The 19,649-nt window shown below is 39.1% G+C and overlaps 5 protein-coding genes across 9 annotated transcripts; 3 read left to right on the top strand and 2 right to left on the bottom strand.

Moving 5' to 3' along the window:
- Positions 1-1,105: 1,105 nt before the first annotated feature.
- ccdc117 (coiled-coil domain containing 117) lies at positions 1,106-4,024 on the bottom strand. 2 transcript variants are annotated; one of them, XM_079251018.1, is made up of 6 exons: positions 3,783-4,024; positions 3,318-3,514; positions 3,157-3,207; positions 2,772-3,038; positions 1,558-1,704; positions 1,106-1,444 (listed from the first exon to the last, which is right to left on the bottom strand). In XM_079251018.1, exons 2-6 carry the CDS (start codon positions 3,458-3,460, stop codon positions 1,192-1,194), a joined length of 861 nt encoding a protein of 286 aa, XP_079107144.1. In that variant the 5' UTR covers positions 3,461-3,514; positions 3,783-4,024; the 3' UTR covers positions 1,106-1,191. The 2 variants fall into 2 exon arrangements, with proteins under 2 accessions (XP_079107144.1, XP_079107143.1); XM_079251017.1 differs by lacking the exon at positions 3,783-4,024 and having other exon boundaries at positions 3,318-3,639.
- A 459-nt stretch (positions 4,025-4,483) lies between these two features.
- On the top strand, positions 4,484-8,573 carry tcn2 (transcobalamin II). Its single transcript, XM_079251015.1, has 10 exons — positions 4,484-4,575; positions 4,828-4,895; positions 5,400-5,589; positions 5,710-5,879; positions 6,165-6,317; positions 6,879-7,051; positions 7,150-7,324; positions 7,415-7,595; positions 7,676-7,794; positions 7,873-8,573. The coding sequence occupies exons 2-10, from the start codon at positions 4,838-4,840 to the stop codon at positions 7,932-7,934; spliced, it is 1,281 nt and encodes a 426-aa protein (XP_079107141.1). The 5' UTR covers positions 4,484-4,575; positions 4,828-4,837; the 3' UTR covers positions 7,935-8,573.
- Positions 8,574-9,370: 797 nt separating this feature from the next.
- On the top strand, positions 9,371-11,033 carry dguok (deoxyguanosine kinase). Its single transcript, XM_079251019.1, has 7 exons — positions 9,371-9,485; positions 9,582-9,688; positions 9,773-9,972; positions 10,193-10,340; positions 10,416-10,531; positions 10,678-10,777; positions 10,931-11,033. The coding sequence occupies exons 1-7, from the start codon at positions 9,377-9,379 to the stop codon at positions 10,955-10,957; spliced, it is 807 nt and encodes a 268-aa protein (XP_079107145.1). The 5' UTR covers positions 9,371-9,376; the 3' UTR covers positions 10,958-11,033.
- Positions 11,034-11,845: 812 nt separating this feature from the next.
- On the top strand, positions 11,846-13,546 carry spaw (southpaw; the record flags this gene model as incomplete). Its single annotated transcript, XM_079251016.1, has 3 exons — positions 11,846-12,131; positions 12,485-13,299; positions 13,394-13,546. The coding sequence occupies 3 exons, from the start codon at positions 11,846-11,848 to the stop codon at positions 13,544-13,546; spliced, it is 1,254 nt and encodes a 417-aa protein (XP_079107142.1).
- A 2,267-nt stretch (positions 13,547-15,813) lies between these two features.
- On the bottom strand, positions 15,814-18,941 carry LOC306764023 (eukaryotic translation initiation factor 4E-binding protein 1-like). Of its 4 annotated transcripts, none has more exons than XM_079251022.1 (4): positions 18,811-18,941; positions 18,527-18,696; positions 16,910-17,098; positions 15,814-16,346 (listed from the first exon to the last, which is right to left on the bottom strand). In XM_079251022.1, the coding sequence occupies exons 2-4, from the start codon at positions 18,660-18,662 to the stop codon at positions 16,315-16,317; spliced, it is 357 nt and encodes a 118-aa protein (XP_079107148.1). In that variant the 5' UTR covers positions 18,663-18,696; positions 18,811-18,941; the 3' UTR covers positions 15,814-16,314. The 4 variants fall into 4 exon arrangements, with proteins under 4 accessions (XP_079107148.1, XP_079107149.1, XP_079107147.1 ...); XM_079251023.1 differs by having other exon boundaries at positions 15,814-16,137; positions 16,279-16,346; positions 18,527-18,940; XM_079251021.1 differs by having other exon boundaries at positions 18,527-18,724; positions 18,811-18,845.
- Between the last annotated feature and the right edge of the window lie 708 nt (positions 18,942-19,649).

The raw sequence follows: 19,649 nt of genomic DNA, 5'->3' as shown, positions 1-19,649 counted from the left end.
GCGAGGTCGCACTTTTTCTGTAATGAGGCAGTCAGATTTTATGGTCTTTGGGTACAGTGAACTATGAATGGATGATGAACCAACATGTCTATGGAGACTGAAAATCATGTGAGTTTTGACAAATAACCTCATAAAGCTAGCAAGTCCTTGAGGGAATCCTTTGTGTTATGTGTTTTATTATTTCTGCAAAGTTTGAGTAAAGTTTTGTCATCAGCATTTTTAACTCCCTCTTCAACCGATGTAAAATCTAAAAATATTAAGATCCTAGTAGGAGGTCACAGATGGATGCCTGATAATTGTATACCAAAGACAACCGGTTATGTGTGATAAATTGAGTGTGACTAGTTAAAGACTTTGATCACTGATTAGTAGAAATGCGACTGAAAAGATCAGTGTGTGGCCTGTGTGCCATAGGATCAGAGTAAAAAAAAACAAAAAAAAAACCCCACTTAAAGCCTTCCAAAATCTTCCTAATCTGATGTACATTACATTAATAACAATAATAGCAGTTTACATTTACAAAATTTAAATAATCAGCACAGTCTGCCATTCAGAATCTCTGCATGAACAGTGTACATTTATTACAGAACAAATATAAAGTAATAACACTCCATGGCTGTCTTCAATTCAGGTAACATGTGAAAATACAGGCAAATCATAAAAAATGTATTTATATATATATATATATATATATTTTTTTTTTTTTTTTTTAAAAAAAACAAATCTGTGACCTTTCTACAAATTCTTCCAAGATCACAGATGGCATATTTTCATAAGTCACGCTGATCAAATGTGAAACACTTTTTAGTGTTCTGTCCAGAAGTTCAAAGTCAATCTCCAGTTTCTTCACACCGATGCTTAACAGAAAAGAAAGTCCTGTTTATAACAGCAGGATGTTGCCGGCACAAAGTATGCACAAAATACTTCATGTTTACGGGCAAACATTAAACCTGTAAATACAAAATGGATTGTGTGAGACTGCATATGTACCGACCTTTATGTTCTTGAATAAAAGTATTCAATTAGGCCAAGTTACATGTAGTTATTGGCAAAGAAGTCACACATCTGACTGAATGGCAAATCAACTTTTACAAAAACTGCTCAGAAACAGCAAAAATGCTCATCTGAAGTCATGCTGCTTTGCCAAACCAGTCATCCTGAATGTTGTCATCTTGTGTCCAAGAAGCAGCATCACATTTCCATTTCCTCCTCTCCAGAGCTGTGGGCCACAGGCAAACTGTATAAAGAAGAACAGTGTGAGCGTGCCTCTGCAGGTGGACTTGAGGGGCTGAGGGGACTATGAGGGTTGGGAGATGGACACGGAGTTGGAGGCTGCCGACATGCTGGCTGTTGTTTACGCTGCTTCTGTAATGGACCCTTTAGCCTCCGAGAGAAGGGATCTTCGGGAGGACGCCACAGCACCAGCTCCATGCCTGAATGACTGCTGAGAGTAGAAGGAAGACACTTGTGAGACAATTATTACCAGCAGGAGAGAAAGACACATCTACAGAGTAGGACAGCACTTGTTCATTCATAATCACATTAAGAAGCACATACACAGACTGAGTCACAATGTGGGGGAGGATGTCACTGATGCCACGCTGTAGACCCTCCTTCAAGCTGTCTGAGAACACCAGCAATGGCCGTCTTTGAGCTGGTTCTCCATCCAGATCTTCATCCTCATCGTCATCTTCAAGCGTAATTCTATATTACATCAACATCACAATATTACGTTAAAGGACCACAGTAGGAACTGTTTATGTCAAAGGTACTTTCTGATGATGTGACATGACCAACGGAGCGAACTGCAATGCTCAGCTCAGCACGAAGCAAGTGCTGCTGGGTTAATTTCAAGTGATTATTCCAATACTTAATAGGAATCATTTTCAGCTAACAGATTTAGATGTACTTTAACATGTTCAATATTTTAGACTGTAAAACAATTATTCAGAACATCTGAAGGTAGAAATGTACAAATCGACGTCCCGTTAAATCACTGTTTTATTAAGACAATTATAAGCCGAATGATAAATAGGAATATTGAAAAAATGTACAATATGCTACAAGTTAAATCATTATATTTTTCTAATTTTATTCATGTAAATCAGTTCAAGTTCAATTAACTATTTTACAAGTGAGGGGTTAATGGTCCAACATGGAAAATTTTTGGCCAAAACCAGACCATTCTGAATTTCACAGAAAACACTTAATTGTTCAGAAACTAATAAATAGTGTAATTTCATGAATCCTTGCCGCTTTGGAAGAACAACAATGTTGGAACATTGTTGGGAATAATTCCTAAATAAATCACCTTTGGTTGTATATCAATTCTTCCTAAACTGGTTCATGTCTAGTTTTTCTCTACTAAAGGATGAAGTACTGAGCAACTAATCAATCCTCTTTTAAGAGGTACTACTTCTTCCAGTTCAGCCGTGTCCCAATATTATAACTGGGTATGGTACTGGTTTGGTCTTAAGTCTTTGTACAGCCACAAGGACTGCATGCAAAAAAAAAAAACAAAAAAGATGAGTTTTGCAATCATTTGCATCATTTTTTTTTTTTCAATTCTTATTGCACTTTTATTGTTCCACCTGACACTTATTTTGAACTATCGGATGTCCTGAACAGCTTTAGATTAAACAAATCTTGAGGAGAAAAAAAAAAAAGGGGCGGGGGGGCTCTTTTTTTTTTTTAACCTAAAATATATTATAAGCTGTTTGCAAATTTATGTTGAGTTTAATTTCACAAGCAGCAGATATGCGTTTACATACCTGTCTTCAATCTCCTGCAGTTTCCGCTGCGCTGCCTCTATTTCCATGCAGAAGCTCTCAGTCTCAGGTCGGGTAGAAGCAGAGGGAGTCTGGGGCACAGTGGGGATCTGAGGTAATGAAAGGGGTTGTGAAAGAGCATGGGCTCTTTGCTGTGCAGACAGAACAGGACAGCTATTTTCTGTGGGCCATTCATGTTGAGCATTGGAGTTTTGTGGAATGTCCACTTCAGCCTCAGACATTAGCCTCCTCTTCTTGGCACAGCATCCCCTGATAAAGCATCAATTTGTTTATTTTAATAAACTGTGAGAAAACTCGAGGCACTGCCAAATAGTACCAAGATCGTCATTATTATTATTAGAAAACAATTGAATTGTGAAATACTTACTCATCATCTACTCTACTCCTGTGCTTTCTCTGGCATCTTGTCTCCCAGTTGCTGCAATTCAAAAGGGGGGAAAAAAAACCCACGATATAATTCCTTACTTCTTCCTGGAAAACGTTTGCAGGCATCCCACAACATCCAACTAATCAACATAAGTTACTCACTTGTTAGAGTTTGTTGCTTTCTCTGGGAGGTCACACGAACTCGGAGGTCCGAAGTCAAATTCAGGCACGTTTGTGGGGCCTGAAAATGAATACATGGCTGGCAGAAAGCCCAGCTCGTTGCTTGACGCAGCAGGGTGATGCATGCTGATCCAGTCGCAGAATTTATTTGAAGACAGACGCGATATTACGGGGCTGATCTGAAAGATCAGATTCATACCAATCAGATAAGCTGAAAGAGGTATTCTTTTCAACAAAATATGACCGACATCTTAGTGCACACGGTGCCTGCCTACCATGGTTATCTATCTAGCTACAACGCTATTTTTGCTTTTAAGTTTTAGTATGATGCCACGGATAAAACTAACTATATTACCTAACAGAGGAGTGCACAATCACAGCTTCATTTTTTAACTTAACAGCATATTTGCACAAATTAAGAAAAAGCATAATGCGTTAAAGACTGACCTGAACAACTGCACTGCCCACCACCGCTCGCTGTTTGTTTGTTGTCGACGTTAAGCTAGCTCACCTCCACTCAATTCAGAGTTAGCACGCAAAAAAGGTTATGCACACCCAAACTTTACTAACCAAATAAAATCATAACAAAGCAGTCAGACATGGCAAAGAGACTTTCTGTCTGTCTATGTAGCGTGAATTACCTGAAAAGTAGGCTGGGTTTTTACTACTGATAGCCTGCTATTCTCTAAAGTGAGACCCGCTGGAAGACTCGTTGACGTTCTAGAAAGTGCGTAAGATACGTACAGTAGTACAGGAGAATTATGGGAAACGTAGTTGTATAAGATAAACGCCGTTTGTACTGGTGTATATGTTTGAGCACTTAGTAACATATGAAGTCTAATTCTTTATCTGAAATATAGTGTGCATGTTGCCAGAAACGCTTATAATTACAAAAAACAAACAAACAAACAAATCTCCATCTACGTTGTGAAATTTATTTTTAAAGCGGCACAGCTGTGTGACCTCTAACTCTGTTATTATCCGCCTTACTCTGCTTCTGATTGGCTTTCTTCAACACGTTTTATCCGATCCTAACCAATGGCGATAATGTTTTCCCTCACGATTTCGTCCCAACTTCTTTATGCTCAGAGGTTGTACTTGTGTTTAAAGAGGCCCGTCCAGTTTTTCCTCGTTTTGTCATCTCAAATGACCAGTCATGTGACATTCAAGTATTACAAGCTGTGTTTTCTGCCTCTTCCCTCATTCGGCCCTGACTTGTCTCTCAACGCTGGACAAAGAGGTAATGACCTGCTGTTTATAGCAACATTTAACAAGTTGACAAAACCGCTGTGACTCTCTAATTATAACAGTTTCTTCATACTTATCATAGCATATAGACTACGTATAAGATTTGTGGTTAATTACACATTGACTGTTTCATGTCTTTTTACCTGCATTTTTTGCTATTTCGACTTCATATATGTTATCTAACTTCCAGAAGCACACGTTTTATTTATATTTTCTTAACTCCTCTTCTTCTGTTAACCTGTAGATCATCCAAAATGCTGCCTTTGGTCATAGTTACTGGCCTGATGGCTTTTGCTTCCTGCAAACCGTGTGGTAAGCATATTTTTGAAAAAAGAAATCCTGTTTTTTGTTTTTTAAGCAATATGCGTACCTATCCCAGTTCCACATTCCTCACTAAACCTGACAGAACTGTCTTGCACCTCATTGTGCAAATAAGCTGACTCACCGATCTGGACATTCACATATTTTGAAATTGGCCTACGTTTGCATAGCTGCTTGCATTTTACTGGAACAAACCAACAAAACTAAGAGAACTGTACCATAAACACTAAAAGTAAAAAAAAAAAAAAAAAAGAAGAGATCTTTTGGAACTTGAACACAAGTTTGGAAATTCTGTGATTTGGCCTGAAAGTTTTTTTTTTCCCTTCTTTTTTTTGGGTTTTGTTTCCTTATCACAACTGCTGATGTGACTTTTACAATTTTGCAACACTTTCATTGTTCTTTTTGATGATAGCATCAGAGCAAGGTAATTGTGCAAGATTATTCTTCTTTCAGCAAATGATACTCACATTTATCCTTAATAAATTTTGAATGCAGATATGGAAGGAGCCAACCGTGAGCTTCTCCTATCACTCAATAAAGATCTTCTTCGCTCTTTGGAAAGTCAAGAAGGACTTCCCAATCCCAGTGTTCACTTGGCCCTACGCCTCTCTAATGACCATGATCTGGCAAAAGAGAACAAACACCTCAACAGACTAAGAAGTGATTTACATGATGACATTCAAAGGTATTGTTTTGTTTACAAATACCTGATAAAATAATTACTTGCTGTAAAAAAAATATGAATATACAATTCTGTCTCTGTCTTGATGTTTCTATTTCATTCTCATATTTGGATGTCCTTCAGCTCACTCACAAACAGTCAGCCTGTGACTGGAATCATGGCGCTTTACAGTCTGGCTTTGAGGTCCTCCTGCTTTGACCTCAACACCATCCCCTTCATTGTAAATGACAAGAGTGAGACGCTGCTGACACACCTGAAGAAGCAGATGGAGCAAGAGAAAGATCATATTGCCTGTAAGATTTCCATTGATCTTTTTAGTCGTCATTAATAGAAGAAATTTGTTTTCATTGTGCTGCAACATAAGTCAAGAGTTCACTCGTGAGGGTATTTTATCAGAAAGACAGACTAGATTTGAAAACTTTTGAATAATTTTGTTTAATAAACTGGAACAAGGTGACATTTTGTTCAAGCATCATAGGACATAGCAACTTTTAATTTAGTCAAAGTGGAAAAAAGTTTTTTATGAACCACTACTAAAGTCCTGTTTTGATATAGTTTGGTTTTTATTTATTTCACAGTTAGCGAGCGCCCTTTGACTAACTATTACCAGTACAGTCTGGGTGTACTGGCGCTTTGCGTGAGCGGCGTCCGGGTCAACAACCATGTCAGCCATAAGCTCATCAAAGCAGTAGATAATGAGCACTTCAAGCATGGAGACGCTGAGAGTGTTGGTGAGTGGAACCTGCCTCAACATGTTGTCTTTGGTTGTTGAAATGAATATTGATGTAATGATGTGCAGAAAACAAGCAGGCCATGATGAATTTCCCTTATGATCCGTCATGACAAGCAAAGAGAAATTGGCAATAAATGGTGTTACGGAGGTATAACAGTCTAATTACCTCACACTTGTTTGCTATCAATTTTAGTAAACATTTATTCAAGTGTCACAACCATTGTGCATGGCAAAGCAGCATCTGGAGTTATGTGACTGACCTTCGTACTGTGGAAAATCTGAACTGCAAGTACAGCATTTAGATGCAACACTTAAATTACCGATAGACAGTCCATTGGGTCATTTGAAAAGATTTGACAGGCAACTTTACATTTTATAGACACCAGCTTCTGTTCCACAGCAACCTTTTTGTCTTTATAGCAACTTGTTCTTCAGATTGGACTTTCCCACCAATGTGTGCTTGTTACAAAGCTACAGAAATGCCAACAATGTCTCAATCTATCTGTTATTTTTGAAAAAGCTGTATCAGATTAACATTTTATTTGACTTCTCACCCTAGATACCTATGCCATGGCTGGAATGGGACTGCAGTGTGTGAAGCACTCTGGTTCTTATGTGCACAATGTAGCTGAGCTTGACGTAGCTCTTAGCAAGATCAAACAAAAACTTCTTGCCTCTTATAGGACCGATGGCCATATTGGCAATGAGTTCAGCACAGGACTGGCTGTTCAAGTAAGAAGTTATTACTTTTGTTGCTGCATGTCGCTACATAAAACTTTACTAAACAGAAGTTTTGCAGCTTAATGTACTTTTTTTTTGTCGTGTTCAAGGCTTTGTTGGCAATGGGCAGCGAGGTAACAGATTGTTCTGCTGCAATGGAGGCCATGAGGACAGCTGTCAGAAACAACATCTACCATAACGCCATGGCTGTATCTCAGACACTGCCTGCTCTCCTGAAAAAATCCTACCTGTCAGTTAAAAGCAAGGATTGTCTCAATGAGGATGGTATATAGAGCTCAATTTCTACATGTTACTCTATGACTTCAGGTTGTATCTGTATTTTCACTGCTTTGTCTCATGTTTATTCTCCCACAGACACTCTGGTGCTGGAACCACAAGATCCTGTGGAGGTTTTACCAAGTAAGACCAAAGTGAAGGTGATGGTGGAAGTGGTGACCTCCAGTGGAGAAGCAGTTGTTTACTCTGTGGATGTGCCAATGGGCAACTCCCTGCTGGAGGCTCTCGAACTGCTGAAGGGGAAAAATGTTGGCTTCACGTGAGTTCATCTAATGAGCCAATGTGTTTCAGATTTTGTTTGATCAGCTTCAGTGAGTAATTTCTAATACTATGCGGCAGGTTTGAGAAGGAGTCCAGCCTCTGGGGACCTTACCTAAGTGCAGTGAATGGAGAACAGGCTAGGCAGAGTGACCGCAGATACTGGCATCTTTCCTCTGATGATGCTGCGCTCACTCAGGGTGAGGACACACTCCCACATTATGCAGTATTTCTTTCATCTGCTTTGTGGTTAAAAAAATTCCTGTTTGCTCCCTCAGGTGTTGGTGATTTCAAGATCGAGACACCCCAAAAGATCACCATCAAAAATAAAAGCTACTGAAATTCATAGTTTTTAGTAGTAATTGTCTACAATTTTTTTGCAGCGATATGTTAGAGGTTCATGAAAATTTTTCCATGTGAAGTAGGTTTGAATCTTCCATTAAATTGTCATATAAAAACTTTTGTTTCTTTAAGATTTTTAAATCAGTTTGAAATTTGTATTAAAATTAATTCTAAAAAATCTTTTTGGAGTTATTTTTAATAATTTTCTTTTAAGTTTAAGTGATTTAAGTAGACAAGTTGCAAAGTTTCATTTTGTTACAAAGTATTCAGAAGTAAATTATAGTTGGTTAAATGATTGGATTAGCTTAGATTTTTAAGAATGCTGTTTAGATTATGGTATTAGTGCTATAACATTTTGTATGTGTATAAATCACCTTTGTTGTGGATTTTAACTGAATCTGTCATGAACCAGTAACATCACATGAGGTAACAGGTAGAGGTAAATAACATAGGTATCACAAGAGAACAGGGATGCTGAGCTGTGGCTTAATTGTGGCAGATGTTGGGAAAATAATGGAAATAAGAATAAAAAGTTTACTGTCCATTCTGTATCTAAATAATATAAACCAAAACATTAAATTTTGCAGGATTTTGTACATCAAAAATGCTCACAGAACTATGAGAAAATAAGGACGAATTACAAATCTTTTATTTATTCATTTGATCCCATAAATTTGATAAATAAATACTATAATACAGTGAACACTTGACTCTCAGTCTGTTAGTAAGAGTTAATATACTTCTGGGTGTACCTGCATTTCCTAGGTCACAATTTCAAACTGTCCTGTATTCATACACTGCAGAGACATGTATCTTTACACCAAGTATATAAAATCAGACAACTGTGTCGTTCAACAAGTTTCTCTTTAAAAAAAAAAAAAAAAAAGTAAATAAAATAAATCAATAAAAAGACTTGCACTTATTCTGAAAGCGCCGCGCATGAACCGGAAGTGCTTCTAGTTGCTAACGCAATGTTTATGTCCTCTGTTGAATCGTCACATGTTGTATTACCAGTAATATATATGCGGTACTTACAAGCTAAAACTTTCGCGTCAAATGAGCAACATCATATGTGTTTGTAGATATACAGCTAGCTTCAAAATTAGCCGTGAAAAGAAAAAACACAACAAAAGTTAATGTTGCATCACGAAGAGAGTTAGCTTTCTCTCGTGAGCTGGATTGTATTACTCTTCTCATTAACACCGGAGAACACCAAGTGATCCACTAATAAATGTGATTATACTCTTTTAGTTATTCTTGAAGCTTATCATGATACCTGTGGTGCATCGACTTCTGTTTAGTCGCGTTTCCGATTTACTGAAACAACGAACAGGTCTGACCCAGTTCAGGAGCTTTACGTGTACACCGAGGAAGACTTCCTTTGGCTTTGTGCGAAGTGGAAACATAGTCACACCTCAAACAAACATTGTTTTCAGTGCTATGTCTAAAAGGGGAGGAAATCTAACTTCTTCTAGCTCAAGATGCTTGTCAAGCTCCTCTGCGGATGCATCATCTAGTGTGAAGAGAGTTTCCATTGAGGGAAACATTGGTAAGATCAGTATCATATTTCACCATTACAAAAAATAAACACATAATTTAATCCTGCTGGACTCTGTTGTCACAAATCTCCTCTATAATATTGCAGCTGTTGGAAAGTCGACCTTTGCTAAACTCTTGCAGTCTGCTTGTCCAGACTGGGAAGTGGTATCAGAGCCTGTCAGCAAGTGGCAGAACATTCAAAGTACATCAAAGGTGAAAACAGTTTTAACAAAATATAACAAATTAATATATTAAAAGATAAGCTTATACATAGATCCCTGCTTGTATGCCTGATAGGGGACAGATGCAGCCCCGCAGACAGCGGTCAGCAACTTGCTGGAGATGATGTACCAGGATCCAAAGCGTTGGTCGTATACTTTTCAGACATATTCCTGTATGAGCCGGTTGAGAACACAGCTGCAGCCCCCTCAGGCTCGCCTGCTCAAACCACAGGGGACACATGTCCAGGTGTATGAACGCTCAGTCTACAGTGACAGGTGAGTAATCTGGCGACAAGAAGGTAAAAGTGGCATCATGTCAGAGAAACTTTGCTCTTGTTCTACATCATCTTTGTCTCTTTTATGTAATCCACTGTAACTGAATTCTGCTCAGTCAATGCTGTTAAAGTAGTTAACAGTACAGCTGATATAATTAGGATTAAACACACTGAGTTAAATTTTTGCCTCCTATAAATGAGTCTTGACTTTGTCCTGTCAGGTACATCTTTGCTTTGAACATGTTTGAGCTGGGTTGCATCAATGCTACAGAATGGGCGATCTACCAAGACTGGCATTCCCTTCTGGTGGAGCAGTTTGGACACCAGGTGGAACTGGAGGGCATCATTTATCTCCAAGCTTCACCAGAGGTATGATTCATAAAAATGATTTACACATAAAATGTGTATATTAATGTCTCACAAGTTATTTTGCACACCTGTCAGAAGTGTATGGAGCGGCTGAAGTGTCGGGGAAGGTCAGAAGAGAAGGAAGTGAAACTGTATTATCTGGAAAAGCTGCATGTTCAGCATGAGAAGTGGCTGGTTGAGAAAAGCACAGAGTGAGTGAAAATGAGTTCACATGCATGTAAAAGAGCTTTTTATTCCAGCTGTTTGTTGCCAGCAGTAAACAGATGATTGCGGTGAAATCTTTAATGCTGATGAAATTACAGCCTTTCATCAAAATCTTGCCTTCCTCTCTTTACAGGATACATTTTGAGAAGTTGAAAAAGATACCCATCTTACAACTCGATGCCACTGTGGAGTTCAAGAGTGATCCAAAGGTGCAGGAGCAGTTTATTACTAAGGTATGTTTGACTGCTGAAACCCGTTGTTACCAGAGTTCGCCACCAGGGGGCGCAGTTTTAATGCGCTTGTTCTGATACACTGACATTGTGATGTTTGTTGTGGTCATTGTTCTGATCCACTGAAGTCCTGAATTACCTTTTTTTCACACACAGGTGAAGAACTTCTTCAAAGCTTTATGAGCTGCCATCAACACTGGGAAACAGATGAAACCAGCTGGACCTCAATCAAGTGTGTTAACTGACATGTAAATACACCTGAGCCTCTTAGAGTGAAGTAAATACAGAGTAAAAGGAAAAAAAATATTCTAAGCTGCATTTTCTATGAGACCACACTACTTGAAAGGCACAGATTGAGTTTGGTTGTACTTTTAGAGGTTTTGTTTTTTGAGCATGTTACTGTACTGTGGAAATATTTCTCTTTCTGACAGTTATTCACATACCTGTGTAACTTAAGCATATATGGGTCTAGTGGTTTTATTCCTGTTATAGATTATAAAATAAATATGTATAATAAGCAGCTGTCAGTAAGGGTTACTGAAGGCCATATAGTTTTGTGTATGTAGAGTGTTTTTCTATTTTTCTAACGGGCTGTTACAAGGAACTGGGCATTTACAGTATCTTCTTAGCAAATAAAGATCTGTTTTAAAATTTCTGACTTGCTTGTCCATTCACTATAGAGTTTTACAATTGTGTCCTGGAACTGTCGTTGCTATGTTTGCTTTCCAGCTGTACTTGAAAACAAAAAGGCGCTGATTGCTTTAAATGTTATTTTTTGACACTGTTTTTTTCATATTTAGCAAGGATTAGGCTACAGATTACATATAAATAGCCAGTTAGTTTGGCAAGACAATGACCTTGTCTAGAAAAAAAAAAAAAAAGATGTCTTTTTCTTGGCCCTCTGATGTGCTCTGATGATCAGAGGGGCCATTAAGATGCCTGAAGTGGTCAGGGGTCATCACAGGGCAGCTGTCCACTATAAAAGACGCGTCTGGAGTTCCATCTGCACACAGCATCATTTCAGCCTGAGAGCAGCTAGAGGGAGGAAGTAAAGGGATCTTTTTGCCCAGCATGGAAGCCAGAGTCCTCTCTGCAGTTTTCTGCACACTCGTCCTCTGCTCTTTTGGTGCTGTCTCCACTCGAGCTCACAGATATCACACAAACTTAAAGAGCAGTGCAGCACTGAGAAACCAGTCAACCAGTCATCGCAGCAGATATCCTCAGTACATGATGCAGCTGTACCGTTTCTTTAAGAACGCCGATTCCATCTCTTCGTTCCCTGTCAACACCATAACTTCCCAAAGTGATAATTCGCCAGTGTACCACTTTGATTCTGTCCTGAGTTTGGAGGCCAGAGGTGAGTAAACTGCTGTGTTATGCTTTTTATATTGCCTGTGTGCGGTTTTGATACACATTGAATACATTAGTTTGTTCTCTGTCCTCTAGGAACTCTTGCTTTCTTTATCTTTGTCATTAGACCCTCTCTTTTTTACAACCCTTCAAGTGTCAAATGCTTATTCTACTTTAAAGCCTTGTTCTGTTTTATGTGGTGTGGTTGTATATTAGCCGCAGACGGCCTTGCACAGGGGGGTCCAGTACACAAACTGTCCTGTCACCCTCTCACGCCAGTGTTTTGACATTTGTCCAGCAATCTGGTTTGTCCACATTCATGCTGTGTAGAGCTTTGATTTCTGGATGTCTCATTTCTAGGATGCCATCAAGTAGGGGACCAGTGGAGAGTCACTTTTGACATGTCATCGATCTCTACAAGGGAGCTTGTCCAGCTGGCAGAGCTTCAGATCCGACTGCCTGCTTTCTCTGCCTCTAAACATGCCACCGTGGATTTATATCACTCCCCGAGGCAGAGCTGTGACCCAGGCAGAGCATTGTGTCAGGAGGAGGATGTTTACTTGGGGAGTTTAGACACAACACCCAACAGCACAAAGTCCTCCTGGAAGGTACTTAATGTGACTGATCTCTTAAAGTACTGGCTGTATCAGGCTGGTAAAGGGCTGAGCCACGAGGCTTCTGGAGAACCTGAGACAGATCATGGGAGCGGTGCTGGGGATGAAGGGAAAATCAGTGACAAGTCCTCTTTGAGAAGTTTTGAAATAAGGCAAAGAAAAACACACCATCCGACCACAAATCGAGTCATGATGGTCATCTTCTCCAAGCAAAACCTCCATCAGGAAGGCCATGCAGCATATGGTCTCATACACACTGTGGAGAACTCCAAGTATGTGGCAAAAGGTGCAGTCAGCAGTGACGGCCAAAGCCGTCGGCACAAAAGAAACCGAATGGAGAGGATTCGGTTCGCTGACAGAGTTCTATCTACTGTTCCACCAACAGTGGAGCCGGTCCAGCGACCGCTGTGTCGGCGGGTGGACATGTGGGTGGACTTTGATCATATTGGCTGGGATGAATGGATTGTGCATCCAAAACGCTACAATGCCTATCGCTGTGAAGGAGAGTGCCCTACACCACTGGATGAGTCTTTCCACCCCACCAACCATGCATACATGCAGGTAAGATGACACCTTGAGTTATCATGCTTTATATGTTTTCCAGATTTTGCACAGTTCCTGATCCATTCATGTGATTTATTCTCATCATTTTCAGAGCCTCTTGAGACATCACCACCCAGACAGAGTTTCCTGCCCATCTTGCGTGCCAACGCGCCTCAGCCCGCTCTCCATGTTGTACTATGAAAGCGACGACTTGACTCTGCGGCATCATGAGGAAATGATTGTTGAGGAGTGCGGTTGCCACTGAAAGCTCCCCCCCCATCACCAAGTCTTACTGAGCATCAGCTTAAACTTTGTGTTACCATCCTGATGTAAACTTAAGTAATAAAAAATACAACTAAAGTCTGTAATGTGCCTGTCTATTAAAGGCAAAAGCAACTGATTGTAAGATTTTTCTTCCATAATGTGTGATACATAGTAATATTGTATATCTGTTGCCCATATAAAAATGTTATATATGTTCCATATTTATACATTATGTATATTTTTGTGTATAAAATATGAAAACTATAATAAAATATTCTATTTTGACATAAATATGGTTTTTCAATTTTTGACAGTATCTAACTATTGTATTAGGATTAGTGTGTTAAATTTACAACTTTATTTGGGAAGCTTAAAAAAATATTTATAGAAAGGCTTCAATTTTTTTTAATGAAGATGTTATAAATAAATTGGCATTCAAATTTCAATCAAACCAAGTCATTTATTTGTTTCTAAACTGTCAAATAGCATGCTAATTACATGCTACCAGCATTCTATACAGATCATTTTGACCCTTTTATTATTGCATGTTTTCCATTAGGTCTCTAAATAACTATTCTACAGAATAGAATAAAATAACTGCTGCAAAGGACAAAACACACAGGTCTTATTGTTTTATTTGAATGAATCAAAATGCTTCTTGTAGCTTCATCTACACCTGAATCCTGAAGGTCTTGACTGACCAACTCACATTTTACTGCATTTACCATTCTCACCCCTCCAATCCACATCTTGGGCTCAATACAATAAACATATCATCATGTCATTAGTTGTCCTCCCTGACCAGGCTTCTTTTGTTGATTGTGATCAACAGGCACTCTTGGTGAACAACAAAAAACCACACTGGATCAATGGGAGAGAAGTAAGAAAAAGCAGTAGGATTTGTTTATCTTGGGAGGGGGAAGTTGGAGTGCCAGGAAGCAGAGGTGACATAAACAAACAGAGAAATGTGAGGGAATGGAAAGACTCGGAACCTGAAGGGTGAAGCTACTGTGGAGGAAAGACAGGGCAAACTGGAAGTGATCAGCTGAAACTGTCCAATCCACACTGCCAGCCAAGACCAGACTATACCAGACCAGACCAGATGGAGTTGTTTTGTAGGATTTGTTTTATTCTAGCTTTTAATGCCATGTGTACGTTTGGTGCTCAGTAAGTACTGCAATTCTCTGTTCGTCCTTGTTCATCACAAAAAACACCACTTTAAGTGTCTGGCCTTTAGTAATGAAAACATGACGGGAGTTGGACTCTGATGGTACACACGGATACTAACATGAGATTGAGTGACAGTTGTCACACATCCTGCCAGTCCTAAACAAACACACATGGTCTTAATGAGCTGCTTTTATGTCACAATTTCTTATGCATTTGACAAGAGAAAACAAACAAACATAAATGTTTAACTGAGTATTCAGCTGTGTTAATATAGCGGTTATGACGTTATTGGCAAAACACATCTAAATGCTGAGTGTATGCATGGACTATGATAATCACATGATCTTGGCGTGTTCATCTAGTTTTGTGAACTCTGATCTAATTTAAATTCAGTCAGATTAACATTAATTAGCATGTCAATTAATTAGCATCTAAAAACTCCAGTTTTGCTTGGATAAATACTTTTTCTGATTGTCATGCCATTTTGGCGCAACTTGTAGTCCCTGCAAAGTAATACTGATGTAACATGCCTGCTGCAGATCTTAGATTTTATACATGCATCTGGAATCATTCTGCCTTCCTACAAGCTGCTACTTCTCTCATAAATTGTTTCTTACTGCATAAATATTCAAGTAGTTGCATCATTTGCTAATATTCATGGATTATTCTGGCATTGTTTATGTAACATAACCACCAAAGTGCCTTAAACCTTGAAAAACCTTAATTGTTCATATATATTTGAAAGATTCTAACACACAGAATCAACATTACTGTGAGACTTAAAAAGATAGGTGGGACTTTCTCCCTGCTACATTCAGTTGTATATTGACCCCTCCTCATACAGCCCACTGACTGAGGTTATCAGCTACCAGTGAACTAGCTGAGGAATTCCTCTGATATATCATAGGGCACAGAAAGTGCAAAGATTATATCCTTAAAATGTTTATTAGCTTCTCACTTACCTTCATATCCAAACAGCAGGTTATTTATGTGTAAAGATGAGGAGCATGTCTTAAAAACAAAAAACAATGTGGCAACACAGGGGTCACTAAAAACATACACCTGACATACTGAAAAATTCACCACAAAGAGAAAACATTTAGTTTTCATGGTGTTTAATTTGTGTCAGCCTTACAAACCGTGTGAAAATTGTTTCAAAACGTCTCACAAAATTCTGCTTTACATTCTTTGTGCAATACTTGAGGTGGAGTTCTCTTTGACTGACTAAATATACAGCATATGAATATTTGAAGGCAGTGTCTGAAGAGGAGTGGCACAAATCGAAAGCACATCAGGTCACAAATCCTTCTGGAATGGTTGTAAACTCAGCGAATAAGTTATCCATTTCGTTCTCCCTCATTGCTGGTAGATGAGGCATTGTCAGTGTTAAACACTTCCCAGTGTGGATTTAAAATGGAGTCACTGACAAGAAGGCACACATTGTCACACGTTAAGTAAATAAGGTTGAAAACAAGCATTAAGAATAATATATGGATCTTGAAGCTACAAGATTCTGAAGGAAAACCATCTTAATACAAACTGGTAAGTCATGAGGATGTACACCTGCACTTTCCTTCTCAGCATCTTGTTCATCTCTGCCTAGATGTCCATTTCAAACTGAGCATCATCACCTGGAAAACACAGATACAGAAACTTCCTTTTACAACTGAATATGAACCCTTATTACACTAAAGTTACAGAACCTCACTGATATTTTAGCATGTAAAGATGAGTAACAGTGGAATTAATAGCCTTTTTCTTTCTGATGCCTGATGCCTAATAGTTTTTAAATGTTTACTAACTATTACACTTAAATGTTTTAAAAAAAAAAGCATTTTCTCAGTTGATTCTCTGAGAATGCATGAGCCACAAGCTAACGAGAAAATATGTGACACTTCCCTCTGAAGTTCTGTTGTGGACTGTTCTGTTGTAACCATGTAGTAAATAGGGTTGAAAAAGATGCAGATGAAAACGCTATTGCAAAATGTTGTGCAAGGAAGCGTTGTGCCATGACACTTCTGTCTCAGTGTTTTTTTCTCAAACATCAGACTAGCTTGCCCTAAAAGGCAGCATTGAAAACAGTTTTCTCAGATGATGACAAATAGTAAAGCAAAGGATCCAACAAAGTAGACTCTAAACAGAACTGTGGTCTTTAGAGATGTCATGTGTTTTTCTCTCCAAAGTGCAAACATACCAGTATTGCTACTTTCAGGCACAGAGATGTTTTTGGTCAGAGGTTCTCCATTAATGGTCTTCTTATTGGGCTCTTTGGAGGGAGAACTGGTCACTCCGCGAATGCTGGGAAGACCATGAGGTGGAGTCCTGGCCAATGGGGAGTTGCGACAATCCAGCAGGAACTTTCGGTCGTAGATGATCCTGCTTCCTTTGTGTGGAGAGGAGATGATCATGAGAAAAGCTGCTAGATAAGGCAGAGCCCTCAGTCCCCCTTTTTGTAATCTGATTTTTGGGACTGTTGATGAGCCACATCATCTCTCCAATCATTACTTCTTAATTACATTTTTTGTCTAGTAAAGTGGTCAATCACAATGTGAAGAATGATCCTTTTTTTTCTTAAAAAGAAGAACAAAATTAGTTAGATCAAGAATGATAGTGGGTTACTGGGTAGCTGCAGGCTTTTGTAGGTTGTTGTGCTGAGAGTGATGTTATAAGGATTTATGGTGTTTTCTGCAAAGCTTCCACTGTTCACATTTCCATATAAATGTATAATGAATCAGTGCAAATAAATGCACAACAGTGATGCATGCATGTTTATGGTAGGTAGGTTATCATCCCTGGCAATGATCCAATAACTAAAATTGATGATGAGCTCATATCCACAAGCTATTCACATTAAGCAAATTATTATGATTACTTAATCTCATCCGAAAGACTTTCTTAAACATGGACACTCAAACTATTTACAAACATGCACCTTTACTGCAACAGTTAAATATAAACTGATCACGGTCAGATAGGACAAAATCTTGGATATTTGCATGTCTTTAATTCTTCAAACTGAGAAGACTAATCAAGCTATGCTGTGTGAGAGTCCAGATGTTCAGCCCTGATGAATGTTCTTAAAACCACATCCTTGAGTGATCTGAGAAACCTGTGACTGGTCAGGTCTCTATGGTCACTCACAAGTCAACAGAAAATAGCTGCATAAGAGGCAACCCTCAAGTCTGCCAGTAATTTGTGTAAATCTGAGGGCTAAGTGGACAAAACATCTATGGTCGTTCTCTATTTAGACTCTGACTTTAAACTAGTCAATACTGAAACTTAGTAATGTCCGAGTAAAAGCTCAGAAGATCTCGAGGAGGTTATGTGCTTCCTACAGGGAACAGCAGTTTGTGCACATCAGGCCACAGGTGCAGTTTCCTCTGAAGACCCAGCAGTAGATAGGAACCATGTGACTTTGACTTAAACCTAAAGGCTTGTAGCAGCACTGCAGCATGTTGGAGTGAGAGACAGGATAAGCTGATGAAACTCACAACAGGCCCAAAGTGTATCGCATTTTTATCAGAAAACAGACGTGAGCTTTAACACAACTTGTTTCGAAAGATGGCTAAAATACTTCAAAGCCGGTGTTTCTTTGCGTCGCTCCTCTTTTCAAACACCTGCTAGCTAGCGTTAGCAGTTAGCTTTAGCAGAGCTATCAGCTGACAGCGTGGAGTTGGCCTGAACACACACACACACACACACACACTCTAAGGTTTTTTAAATGGAAGAGTTCTGTGTGGTCAGATGTACCAGAAGACCTCGCCAACACACACGCATGCAGATAAAATATCTCTATGGTGACAGGACGTACCCCCCGGTGTTGTGCTAAAGAGGGTACCCCCGGGAGTAGTGGAGTAGTCATGGGGCATGTGATCCGAGTCGCTGATGGTCACTTTCCTGGTCGACGGGATGGCCTTGGCAGTCGTCTTCTGGCAGTCAGTGGACATATTTCCTGAACTCTATTCAGCTAAAACCAGCTAACTAAATACCATGAAACAGACAGAAAAACCTGGTTTGACAGAACAAAGCCAGACTGTCAAACACTGCTTTAGCTCAACAGAAAGGCTCCTTTTTAAAAAAAATAAAAACAAATACCTCGCTTTCATGAGTGCAAATTATTGTGAGTGCTGTTTAAAGTCGTTACATTACCACGCTAGCACACACAAAACGTGCCGAAGATCTGTGTTAAAAGGACCTCAGCACACGTACCTCTACTTCCACATGCATACAAAACACTTTCAGACGGACAGAAAGGCTGCAGGGGAAAATGCAGCTGAGACGAACTTCTCGCGCCCCCTACTGGAGAAACAGGTTTGTGCAATAGCTGTTTAACAACAATTATTTTTTAATTTAATTTATTTAATTTATTTATGTAATCATTTAAAAATGTTTAAATAATTTTACTGAAAACTTTTAATTGACATTTGTTAGATGCTTGCCTCTGAGGAGAGCAGTATCTCTGAAGTGATTCCCCCCCCCATTCTTGTTTAATACACTTTATTTAGATTAAAATATTCTATTCTAACTTCTTTTGGTGTGCTCAACATTTCATAGTGTTCCACATATAATGGACGAGTGTTTTGGACTGCAGACGGGTAAGTTTAGCAAGACTTCCAGCTACTGCAGAGACAGTTAACATGTCACCATGTTAATGGTGACATGTTAACTGTCTCTGCAGTAGCTGGAAGGTTGATGGTGCAGCAGGAATAATTAAAAAACAAACAAAAAAAGTAACATTTTGATTGGTCAGACAGTAGAACAGTTTTCCCTTTTGGCTTATCCCATTGCCATTTTACCCCTTTTTGGGCCCATGCTCTTCAGCTCAGAGGAGTTGGATGCTTGCCTTTGTGTGATGAAGTTTTGACTTCAACTAGTGGAATATAGCTGTGTTCACTGACATCGTAGCCATGATTTTGTAATGCAGTGTTTCTAAG

The sequence above is a fragment of the Telmatherina bonti genome (assembly GCF_933228915.1).
Source record: "Telmatherina bonti genome assembly, chromosome: 13".
NCBI lineage: Eukaryota > Metazoa > Chordata > Actinopteri > Atheriniformes > Telmatherinidae > Telmatherina > Telmatherina bonti.
Note: the sequence above shows the minus strand (reverse complement) of the source record. Positions and strands in the feature narration are given on the sequence as shown.

What these genes read in the sequence shown, in the direction of transcription:
- ccdc117 (XM_079251017.1), bottom strand. Translation starts at nt 3,532, where the DNA reads ATGAATCTGATCTTTCAGATCAGCCCCGTAATATCGCGTCTGTCTTCA. An exon ending in AGGAGTAGAGTAGATGATGA is followed by an intron (nt 3,039 to 3,156) that starts GTAAGTATTTCA and finishes ATGCTTTATCAG; the next exon opens with GGGATGCTGTGCCAAGAAGA. An exon ending in CACATTGTGACTCAGTCTGT is followed by an intron (nt 1,445 to 1,557) that starts GTATGTGCTTCT and finishes TTCTACTCTCAG; the next exon opens with CAGTCATTCAGGCATGGAGC.
- tcn2 (XM_079251015.1), top strand. Translation starts at nt 4,838, where the DNA reads ATGCTGCCTTTGGTCATAGTTACTGGCCTGATGGCTTTTGCTTCCTGC. An exon ending in TGCTTCCTGCAAACCGTGTG is followed by an intron (nt 4,896 to 5,399) that starts GTAAGCATATTT and finishes TTTTGAATGCAG; the next exon opens with ATATGGAAGGAGCCAACCGT. An exon ending in TGGAGACGCTGAGAGTGTTG is followed by an intron (nt 6,318 to 6,878) that starts GTGAGTGGAACC and finishes TTCTCACCCTAG; the next exon opens with ATACCTATGCCATGGCTGGA.
- dguok (XM_079251019.1), top strand. Translation starts at nt 9,377, where the DNA reads ATGTCTAAAAGGGGAGGAAATCTAACTTCTTCTAGCTCAAGATGCTTG. An exon ending in TTCCATTGAGGGAAACATTG is followed by an intron (nt 9,486 to 9,581) that starts GTAAGATCAGTA and finishes ATAATATTGCAG; the next exon opens with CTGTTGGAAAGTCGACCTTT. An exon ending in AGGAGCAGTTTATTACTAAG is followed by an intron (nt 10,778 to 10,930) that starts GTATGTTTGACT and finishes TTTCACACACAG; the next exon opens with GTGAAGAACTTCTTCAAAGC.
- LOC306764023 (XM_079251022.1), bottom strand. Translation starts at nt 18,662, where the DNA reads ATGTCCACTGACTGCCAGAAGACGACTGCCAAGGCCATCCCGTCGACC. An exon ending in CTTTAGCACAACACCGGGGG is followed by an intron (nt 17,099 to 18,526) that starts GTACGTCCTGTC and finishes CTCCACACAAAG; the next exon opens with GAAGCAGGATCATCTACGAC. An exon ending in GCCTGAAAGTAGCAATACTG is followed by an intron (nt 16,347 to 16,909) that starts GTATGTTTGCAC and finishes TGTGTTTTCCAG; the next exon opens with GTGATGATGCTCAGTTTGAA.